Source organism: Cajanus cajan, chromosome 11 (assembly GCF_000230855.2).
Source record: "Cajanus cajan strain Asha chromosome 11, NIPB_CcT2T_4, whole genome shotgun sequence".
Classification (NCBI taxonomy): domain Eukaryota; kingdom Viridiplantae; phylum Streptophyta; class Magnoliopsida; order Fabales; family Fabaceae; genus Cajanus; species Cajanus cajan.
Window position 1 is genome coordinate 3658750 of NC_138527.1, and position 11855 is coordinate 3670604.

At 31.0% G+C, this 11855-nt stretch overlaps 2 protein-coding genes across 3 annotated transcripts; both read right to left on the reverse strand.

Moving 5' to 3' along the window:
* Positions 1-212: 212 nt before the first annotated feature.
* Positions 213-1167, reverse strand: LOC109809244 (cytochrome b6f complex subunit (petM)). Of its 2 annotated transcripts, none has more exons than XM_020372494.3 (2): positions 894-1167; positions 213-794 (listed from the first exon to the last, which is right to left on the reverse strand). In XM_020372494.3, exon 2 carries the CDS (start codon positions 786-788, stop codon positions 411-413), a length of 378 nt encoding a protein of 125 aa, XP_020228083.1. In that variant the 5' UTR covers positions 789-794; positions 894-1167; the 3' UTR covers positions 213-410. The 2 variants fall into 2 exon arrangements, with proteins under 2 accessions (XP_020228083.1, XP_020228082.1); XM_020372493.3 differs by having other exon boundaries at positions 985-1156.
* A 2992-nt stretch (positions 1168-4159) lies between these two features.
* Positions 4160-10135, reverse strand: LOC109808924 (B3 domain-containing transcription factor VRN1). The gene is made up of 4 exons (XM_020372119.3): positions 9882-10135; positions 5129-5813; positions 4856-5055; positions 4160-4768 (listed from the first exon to the last, which is right to left on the reverse strand). The coding sequence occupies exons 1-4, from the start codon at positions 9939-9941 to the stop codon at positions 4388-4390; spliced, it is 1326 nt and encodes a 441-aa protein (XP_020227708.1). The 5' UTR covers positions 9942-10135; the 3' UTR covers positions 4160-4387.
* Between the last annotated feature and the right edge of the window lie 1720 nt (positions 10136-11855).

Sequence of the window (11855 nt, forward strand, 5' to 3'; positions counted from 1 at the left end):
CTAAAATTAATTTATGCATATACTAATTTTTAGAAACTCTTTCATTAGTTTCTCAAAAATATTATTTTTAACTTATGTATATACTAGTTTTAATTTATAGAAAAACTCATTTTTATTTTACCTTCTTATTTTTTTCTCCTAAAAATACTTGAGTTAAAGTTCATCTAAACATACCCTCGGCCTACATACTTAGCAAATTCTCAACAGGCTAATTTTTCAAAAGGGTGTTTTGCTTTCATACCAGTAACCAGGTCCATATTAAACATAGATCCCACCGAATTTTCATGTTACAAGCCAGATCACATTGTGTACAAAAATAATATCAAGAATTAAAGAAAGATACAACTTTTTTCTTTTGTTTTGGATAATGATACATATATGAAAAAAGTGATTAGAAGTTTATGAAATTCTCACTCAGCCTCCTCCAGAGATGCCTCAACTCGAAGAAGAACAAATCCTACAGCCACCCCAACAAGAACAAGGCCATTCATGATGGCTGCAATCTGGAAAATCTCACCAGCAGCGTTGCATGTTGAAGAGGCAGCACCACCTCCACCACTTCTTCCCTTAGATGATGCATATTTCAACGAGCTCACAACCTTTGCAAAGCACTTCTCAGTGCACACAGGAAGGCCTAGTGATGTCACACTGTTCTGAGCCTTCAACCCTCCAAAGGAATTGAGCCCTCTCATGAAGTGCACATTCCTCCCCCTACTCCTCCTGCTGCCAACACTTGAACTTCCCACAACAGTGATTGTGGCTGGAGTTGTTGCACAGGCCATGGACATTCTTTTCTGAAATGAGAAAACATTAACAAAATGAAGGGTTAGTTTAATTGTCTACATCACAGGTATTCTTTATCAGAGACAATCCTATTCGAGTCCAATAAAAACCTTTATTGATGATGGCTTGAATCAAAAAACCAAGAAAAAGTGAGACAAATGTGCAATGAATGATGGTAGTGTTATGAGTGAATTAATTAACCTTTTGGTGGAGAAGCTGGAATGGGTTTTTGTGTATTCTGTGGTGTGGTTCTTGGAGTAGAGAGGTTAGAGTGATGTGGGAACTGGGAAGAGACTTTGTATTTGGATCCACAGGAGGGAAAGGATAAGGTAGGAAGTGTGGTTGGTTGATAAGAAAATGTGATAGCTTTGTGATTTTGTGGCGTACAATTTTACTTAGATGCTGACCGACCAAACAATTGGAAACTCATCATTTGGCCACTTGAGTTGAGTTAACTCATTTTGATGACCTTATTCCGCTAATTACTTCTTGGCCTCCAGGGTTCCAACTTCCAACTAATTTTAATGTCTCCTTCTGCTACGAAATTAAACGAAGAAAAAAAATGCACATTTTAAATTAAACTAATTTTAGCTAATAAATTATATGTAAAAATAAATATTATATACCTCAAATCTCATTATATAAATTATATTAATTTAAAATTTATATAAATAAATATTGTTAGATATATAAATTATATTTTATTTTGTAAAAAATCATTTATATTATGATGTAAGATTACTTTTAATTATTGATAATTTATTTTAAAGTTATTAAATTTAATTTAAAAATATATGTCATAAATACAAATTAAAATAGATAAGAAATTAATAAATATATATATATAACCTCTAAAAAAAAGTTTCATCGAAAAAAGTGCCTAAAAGTGTGTTAGAGTTCAATAAAAATTTAGCTAGTTAGAGGAAAAATGATAAAAGTCTTAGAGAAAAAATAAAGAAGAATAAAAGACATAAAAAAAAAAGGAAAAGAATGAAAAATATTCAAGTCTCATGAGGTGGGTGAAGGGAAAAGAATTGACAATAAGATAAATTTATCATGTGTTCTTAACTCTTCCTTTAAAATAACATTTGAATTAATAAGAAGAGAAACATATTTTCAAACATATTCTTTTTAAACATATTTTTTTTTAATTGGTTACAATTTATTATAAAATATTAAATTTAGTAAATCTCACGTTTTATTTAATGACTCTTTCTTTTAAATTTATAATTTTTAATAAATTTTAATCAATAAAAATGAGCGTGTTAAGAGAAGTATATTAAAAAGTATATTATTAACAATTTTATAGTGTGAATGATAGAATAAACAAATTTTATATAAAAAAGAAGCAAATAAAATATGTATATCCTGTTATAATGTTTATCATATTCTAATAATTAAACACACCATAAATTAAATTATGGTTATATTTTAATTCCATATAAATTAAAATGGGATATATGATGCATAACGTTTCCTAAAAGCAAAACTTAGAGAACAAATAAAATTTCATATAAATTAAATATAAGGGCATGTATGGCAGCTTATAATCTTATATTTCAATTTTTTTTAGAAAAAAAATGTTTGTAAAATAAGTTGTATGATTGAGATAATCGATTAAATTTGTAAACAATTGAAAAAAAATTCATTTGTTTTTTTGAAAATAAAAATTTGAAATTTATGATTATTTATCAATAATTTTTTAACTTTTTAAACAAATTTATCATATAAAAATTGATTATTTGTTTTATTTAAATAAAATTAAATATCTCAAAAACCGTTTTTCATCAAATTTATCCAAACAAAAATTTATTTTTGATTATAATTGATTATACATATAATTAAATATTTAAAAAAAATTAATTTTCACATCTTTTTCAAATACAACCTAAAAGTACAATTATTTAAGTTAAATTAGTTTGTAGATCTCTATTGTTTTTCAAATTTTTTTATTAATTTTCTATAGTTGAAAATACTTTAAAAACCGTTATAATTTAAAAATCTTGTAATTAAATCCCCACTCACTAAGAACATTACAATTTTATTAATTTATGATGACCGGATATTATGATATGATAATTATCTATTTATTATGCTATCATGGTGTACACACATGTATTATTGTAATATATTTTTTTTATTAATTATCAAAAGTTATAATTTAAGTAATTTGACGGTCGTATTTCTTATTAAAAATTATAATTCAATTTTTGATTTAAACACAAAATTTTTTATTCTAGAAGGATTAAAAAACAATGAAAAAAACCCTAATTTCATGTTCAGATGGAGACATGCAAATATTTTTCTTTTTACTAAAAAAAAGTCTTTTTTCTTATATTTGACACTTGCACACAGAAAAGAAAGAGAAAAAAAATATGTAAACAAAGAACAAGTCAGGCTTCAAGTGTCATGTCATATCACTTGGGGTCAAAATTCTTGAGATTTTGAAAAGAAAAAGAAAAGAAAAAGGTCCAAAGTAAATGTAAACCAAAGAAGTAAAGAAGCAATTTGTTCATGTGTGAATGGGCTTGTCATAAGTGGCCATGCATGGCACACAAGGGCTTTGTGCGCCCTACTGTAGGGTCCATTTAGCAAAAAAAGTCTCTACTACAAACATAAGCCCAAACAAACCAATTTTCAACACCCTACCTTCCAATTAATGGATTCTACTATTTCAACACATTTCTCTTTTCCGCAAAAGGAAATAAGTTTATATTTTCAACAACTGACTCATCAAGCCAAAAAGTAATTAAATATTACATCAATTATTTAAGCCAAGCAAAGATTTGTAAAAGTATAATAAAATGAAAATTATACAAATAAACAAATCTGCTTTATTATTATTCGCTCTTTCTGTTTCTTTCAATAAAACTTATAACACCTTAATATTCTTAAATAAATCTTAAAAGTTTTAATATATATAAAAAAAATATTAAAAGAGTGATATTAACGAAACCCAACAGAAAAATAAGGGAGAAAAACCATACACCTTGGTATTTATTTCTCTAGGCATGTGGTCAAATATAAAATAATTTCAGTTGATTTAAAGAAAACAAGCAATGTTCCTCCATTTTGTTTTTGGATTAGACCATCACTGCATTATGTAGCATCCCCATCAATATATATTTAGTTCCCACTTTAAGTACTAAATTTCTGTCAGAAGTATATAATTATTAATATAACATCTTGTTTCAAAATCTAGTAGTATTATAGATGGAAGAAAAATCCATATCATAATAAAAATTCGTCACACATTAAAATTTCAAAGGAAATCAGATTCAAAACTTTTTTCAGCTAAGTAGAATCAAACCTTCATAGTGAAGCTACAAACAAAGATAACTTGTGGATAAAAATAAATAACCCAAACCAACTGCAATAACACAAGCATTTCGACTCAGTTTTTTTATAAACTAAAATGAACAATCTATTTACAACCCAAGTCAAAAGCAAAAGATATTTGTATCAAAACTACAATAACTAAGTTCAAATGTTTATGAACATGTAAAGCATCAAAGTTCCAAGTGAAGAAATGAGATGAACAACAGATCACTCAGAAGCAAGGGCTAATTGACACGGTTTTGCTATCAGGAATTAACTCTCCCTGCTAATTTCTAACCAATTTGGTTGGACTAACGCGATGCTGCAAGTGAGGGTTCAAGAGCTTGGTGTGGCTCATGTTTTGGCTCGACTGCTGCTGCTGCTGCTGTAGCTGCATAGGAGGAGAATTCAACAACCCTGCATCCTCAGTAACACGAAATATCGTAACTTGCAGCACAACTTCCCTCACTCTAAGGAGCTCAAACACACAAACATCACCTTCCCCCAAATTGTTCTCCAATGTGAATTCAAACCATCCTTGGCTTAACTTTGCTCGGCCGCCCCGATAGAGACATCGGACAGACCACTGTCTACCATTGGACAACTGAAGCTTAATGAATCCTGAAACCCCATTCAGATTCTTCTCTGCAAAGCACGAAGGCAAATACTGGAAAACAGAAACAGGAGTTAAGTATGCAAGATGACATGATAAAGAAGAATAATGATAAATCACAAATTGAATTCAACATTTCACCATTATGCATCCCCTATATAAATAGGAGGGTCGCAGGACAACTCGACAGAAAGGATTAGTCGGTTCAAATGCTTTTGCTGCGTTAATTGCCCTTTCTCTTTCTTCTGCTGTCACAGTTCTTTTCCTCGCAGATGCACTTTCATAAAATCTATAGCGCATTTCGGCCTCCTCTTCATTTTCACCAGAGGGTTCCTCGCCATCTATAGTTTCCAAATTAGTTAGTAATAAAAAGGAAAAAGTCACCTTAGATTACCAGACAGAAAGAAAACTTACTGGGCTCTGATTTCCGCTTCTTTTTTGCAGTTTTATTAGCTGCTTCCTCATTAGTAGAATACCGCAATTTCAATTCGTCAGTGGACCTTTTAAACTCAACAGCATTAAACTGAACACCTATGTCTCTAGTTGTTGACTGATTGCCTTGTGAATTGGCACCCTTTGAAGAAAATGCACTCCCACCATCTCCCCAGTTTACCCGATTGAGTTTTGATCCACCATTGAACAAATTCTGCAAAGCTGGAGTATGACTCTTCCCAGGTGTCAGTTGATCAACAGATCCAGCAAAAACCTTGTTTTGCAATGCACCAGGAGTAAGGAATGGAGATGAGGAATCTGACAAATCAAGGGAGTCTACATCTTCCATTTCATCAAAAATATGATGATAATTGGCAAAGCAAGGCCCTTCATTATGGTTTCTCATGGCTGATTGATAATTTACCTCAGAAGTACTCAAATTAAACATATGAACAATGAATGATGAATTCCCTTCATACATGAATACCAAAAAGTATCCAACACCGATGGAGTAGCGTTGAACAAAGTCTTGCCAGCCATCAACAAAACAAATTCTGTTGTCAGCTTTCTTCAATCCTATACGCCAAACACTACCATCAGGAACAGTGAGGGTAGCAATTGTAGAAAGCTGGGCCCCATATTTCCTCAGAAAGCTATCCGGAATCCTCTGAAATTTAAAATACAGGTTAGGTACCAAATATTAGTAAATGCTCACAATGCAAGACTGAAGATGGAGATTCCATTTCCACCAACTTTATGATGATGCCATTAATTATAAGATTGGGAAATTCAATGAAGAGAATAATGGGCCCACCATGCCCTTCTCACCTATGTAAGACCCTATTAACCCCACCTTCATGAAGAGTGTGTTGGAAAGTATCTCCTTTTTAGGTTAAATATCATCTATTTAGGAGCAGTATTATTCTCATCTTATTTGTATAGCTGTCATATTCCTGTATTTCCCCATTTACTTAGTTTCCTATAATTAGCGATTGTACATCTTGTATGTAATGGAGTATTTTGATGCTATTCATCTAAAGCAATTCAGTAAACCTTCATTATAGCATTATGTTTATAAGTAAACACGACTTTAAAGTGTATAGGCAATGTTACTAATGACAGATAGCTGCACTTATGGCAGCAAGCACAAAATTCATCATAAAAATATGATGGATGACATTGGAGAACATAGTGGAAGCAGAGCAACTATAAAAATAAATATATATCTATATACAAAAAAATATACTAAAATTGAAAAATATAATGAATACAGAAAATTGATAAAATAGATGAACAAACTAGAAACATAAAACTCATGAAAAGTATCCAAATTTATAAATTAATGGGATAATATCAGAAGTATCATAGCATAAGTTGACTAGGAAGAACAGAATTTATGGATAAAGAAAATATTTGCCTAAAAAATTTGTAAATGAAAAATCAAACTTATGTAGAAACTAAAAAAATGGAAGATAGTAAGATAGGAAAATAATAACATGGAACAAGAGACTCGAGAATGTCTAAAAGTTTTCCTTAAAAGAACAGTATCTGAAATTTTATTTTTATTTTTTGGGTAAAAGAAAAACAGTATGATTAGAAAAACCAAATTCAGAATAAGGATAGGAAAAAACAGAGATAGAGAGAAGCTAAACTGGATTTAAATTGAGGCCCAAGAAACCCAGACAAAGACAAGAGAAAAACATAAAAACAGTTGGGCGACTTGGCCCAATTGGCCCAATTCCTCTGAAACCCTAACTCCCCGGGACCCGTCAAATGCTACTTAAGTGTCGGCGCCTGTCTATGAAACCATAACTCCCCATGATATAGATCACAAATGTAAGAGTTGGAGGTCTGTAGCGGTAAGAGGTGGTAGAGGCAGTCTGGCAACAGCTCAGATTTGTTAGCTCAGCCAAACCATCACGTCAGTCCTTCCACTCTCATCACCACCTTCGTCTGTGCTAAAACACCTGAAGCAGCCTTTATTTGTTGTTAGCGGCACAATTTGCATCACGATTTGAGCCACAATGACAAACCGTGACACAACATCAAGAGAAGGGGTACAAGCAATGTCACAAGAACAGCACATTTGAATGTGATTAACAATTATTGTCAAGAGATGGCATGACTGGGAGGGACTCGTCAAAAGATGAGTGACATGAGATAAGCTATGATATTTCAAGACTTAGAAGAATAAATTACAGCCCTAGGGTCTTTATCCCTTCAATAATCTTTGTAAAAGTTGTGTCTTCTGCCATATCTGTCACACCAACTGCAGCTGTAACACCAATTCACCATGGACACCATTTGAAAACATAGTGTATATAGAATTTTAACAATGATTGTGCAGAGTGTCTTACAAGCAATCAGCAAGACAGCAAGGTTATCAATGTTTTGCAATTTGAGGTTACTACAGAGCTCAATTTGCCGATCAATTTTATGATGCACTCATTGAATCAAGATTCACAGCCAAAATCACATCCAATCATAGCCAATCACAGACCTCAATTTTTTTATATTTCAATATTTTCCTAACATATTTGGCATCCTTCAGTTTGACACCCTCCTTCATTCATTTCCAAACACTACCCATATCTGAAGCAAGCCCCTGTTCATCTCACATCCACTCACAAGCTCAAGGCTATCAATCACCAGTGTTTCTGGCCATTCCAGGCATTTTCTGACACCTGCCAGCCACTACTCAGCCTCAAGCATGCCCCTCTTTGCAGCTTTCAGGTCTGTTCTTTTTCCCCACCCTATGCTCTACTGCTCAACCACTCACTGTTCAGTATTTTTTATGAATGAGTCTTTAATTTTGAGCAAATTTCATTTAGTGTAATCTTCAATATAGCAGCCATCTCTGATGTAGCATTTTGGGGGCTGCTATCCAGAACTATAGCTACCACAATAAGATAAGTATGCTATGAAAGAAGCCTAGTGTTTTAAGAACAAGTAATCTCATTAGAGCAAGAATCAGTAATCTCATTCTTAAATTGTCAGCAGTCAGCAAACAACTGAGAAGCCAGCTAACGCAATCGAAAAATTGTATCTCATTAGAGCAAGAACCAGTAACTACACTAGTGAAACTTCTAATATAATTGTCAAACATAAATTTAAGGTTCACTTAAAAATGGTTCTCACTCCCTTCAAGAGTCTCTTGCAAATACTTGGAAATATCTTCAAAACACAATTGCATAAATCTAATATTAAAATCAAACCAACATGAGTAGATATGAAACAAGAAAAAAAAAATCTCTCAACGGTATAATAAAGTTCTTTCCTTTCTTCCAGAACAAGTGCCAAGGGAAAGTGCAAGTGTGCTCAATGAAGAAATTAGCATTCAAAGCAACAAAACAACTTTATTTATATTTATTAAGTAGACATGTCAAAACCATAGTTAATTAATAGTACACTGTCGTAGGCCATCAACAGCTACGAAACTTCCATCATGGGGCATTGTTCTGTTGTGGACATCACAGCTGCTTTCGCAGCTGAAAAGGTGGAATTTTGGGGCGCTATAGTGCTGCTACAGTTTGGTGGGCCGAAAGCCAATTTTTTCCCTTGAAACTGCAAAATGTTAAGAAATCCAAACCCCTTGTATTTTTTCCACTCTTTTCTTCTCAACTGTTCAAGACCTTCTCTCTTCATTCTTCTCTTCCTCCCTGTTTATTGGCTTCCCCTTCTCTATGTTGCGCCTCTGGTTACAGCTTCTATAAATTGTTTCAAACTTTAACAATTAAGACATTGTTTCCTTTACTTTTGTTATTCACTTGTAAATTTCGCTTAAAAATGACTTTTAAATTGTTAATCATGAGCATGTCATGAATTTTACATAGTTTACCTAATTTTTTAGCTTTTATATGTATATAGTATAAATATAAATATAAATATAAATAAATGTAAATGATATAATCTGAATAAAAAATATCACAATAGCAGCCAAACTGCTGTGTTTCACCACTATAGCATTTTTGGCGACAGCCACTACGCGCCAAGATTGATAACTACGCTCAAAATGTCCTTCAGTTAAAACTTTATTTCTTCCCCTGAAGAACCTAAAGTGGGAAAAAGCTATATAAATGTAAATAACCAACTAGTTCTACAATTTACAGAGAGAAATACACCCAAGAGCATAAATTTTATCATGAAATCAATCTGACAGGATGATAGCACATCCTCAATTTCTGTGTCACTAGTTATGTCAGATTCATATATCACTCCGAGAGTAGGCAATTACTAATTAGTAGTTATTCCTTCTCCCACCACAGTCTAATTCCAAGAAAACAACCAACAAAGCGAGTATAGGGAAAATTGTTCAATTAAGAATACCCAACCAAAGACAATAGCAAAGTTTATATGTAATGCATGCAGTGTTAGGATAAAGAGGTAAACTAATCACACACTTTTAATTCTACAACCAACATTCAGTTCAACCCCACTTTTCAAGAAATTACAAAACCTTAAAGAAACATTCTTCAAACTTCTGGAAAGCACAATTCATTTTATCTAGAATCTTAACAGAAAATCCATGAACACCCCCACTTCCCCCACCCACCCCCAAAGAGAATCAAAAGACCAAAAAATCCAAACTTGGTGCAAAGGGGTGCCAGAAAAAGTCTTTTTGCTTGCAACCCTCACCAAGCACCCCAAATCAAAAAATCAAAGAACATGACATAACCAATTCCACACATACAAAAAAAGAAAAGCAGCAGTTAAATGAGAGAGAAAAAGGGGGTACCAGTTGTCTGGATTGGAGGGTTATGGGAAGAACAAGCTTGTTGAAACACGGGCGAGGCATAGTGTGAGAGTGAGAGTGATTGGAGAACCAGAAAAGTAGAAGAAGGTTCAGAGCATCTCTTGAAGACCCTTTTGATTGAAAGAAATGAAAACTTTGGGAGAATTTGCTTCACACTCAGATCTACTCACTCTTCACCTTCTTCTCCACCCTTCCCTGCTTTTGAGTCAAACAAGGATTTTTAAACCTTAAAAAAACCCCAACCTGTGACCTAATTAAAAGCACACGAGTGCGCCACTCGCCCGAGTCAACTCAATTCTGCTTTCACCAATTTATTGACGTTTATTACATATAAATTATGAATGTGAACAAAATAATAAATAGACAAATTTTGGAATAAAAGATTATTTAAAAATTAAAAAAAAATTATATTTAGAGGGAAAATGTAATATAAAATGAAATTTTAAAATTTTAAAATATGTATAAATAAGCTGAATAATGGTAAAGTTACAAGAAAAGCAAGATACAACCAAAATATCTTCATAATTAAAAATAAAAAATAAAAAATTTATAATATAAATATAGAGAAGATTTTTCTCTTATCTAGATATAAACATGCGAAGAAGAACAGTTGAAATTAACCTAGTTGTAGGGTTTGAGATAAATATATATGTGAAGACTTAGAAGTTTAATCTTTTTCATTAATGTTATTGCTTGCTAACTAAAAAAAAAAAAACACATGCAAAGAAGGGAAAAATCACTATTTCTCAAATCTTAATGCAAATCATATTATAAATGTGTTTGATTTAAATTGAATTTAGTGTATTTTGTAAAAGAAGTACACATATAGTAGAAATAATGTTAGGAGAAAATTAGTTGTAACAACTTATTATACATTGATTTTGGTTATTAATTACATTTAATGAGATTATAATTTTGTTATAAAAATATTCTTTAATAAATACTTTTTTTTCCTTACAGTATCTCCTAGTTTAATATATCATAAATCCATCTCATTTTGCTGTAATGCAATGGTAGTTAACATGATGATTCTTTTTATACATGTTAGAAGTTAAAATATTATAAAAAAAATGTTATATATAGTGACATATAAAAAGTGTTACTAGATATAATATATGTAGATATTTATTTATTTAATATATAGTTACATAAAATTTAAGTGTTGATTTTAAATATGATTTAACAACATATTTTGAATGTCATTATAATCAATATTAATATTTTTAAACAATATACCAACATATATTATATTTAGTATATATGTAAGTAAAAATACTTTTTAGTGACACATATTATATCATTATAGGACATGTGTCACTATATGAAAATTTTCTAATAATGAAAATATAATTCTCTCTTAAATAAATCATACTCACGATGTATAAGTTTAAAGTCTCTAATTATTATACCAATTTGTCAATAACACTTTTTATATATTTATTTTTTTGAAAGAGATTTATTTGATGGTTATTAAGAAATATTTTTGATCATATAAAAAATATTTATAAAATGAGAATATAAAAAAATCTTATTCTTCATGCATTTTAACTATAAAAAGTTTGATATTTTTTTTAATGTGCTTATACATAACCACAAAGTGAAACATTTTAGATTGTATTACATAAATATTTTTTAATAATATAGTAATTCAAAATTAAATTATGTAAATAAACTTCAAGTGAAGTGTCTATCAAAATTAAATCCTTGAAATAGCTGAGAAAAGATACTTCATATACTAATATTTACATTTAAGTATCAACATAGCAATGATATTAAACTATGACCACCATCTCCTGTCATATAATTCTGAAATTTGATCAATTTTTTTAACCACCCAACTCTTAAAATAAGGCATATTATTTAAAATTGAGTATTGTGTTTTATTTTTTTTATCAATATTATTGGTGCAACATGTAACGATCTGCTATGACCTTTACACTCTGTGAATCATATAAC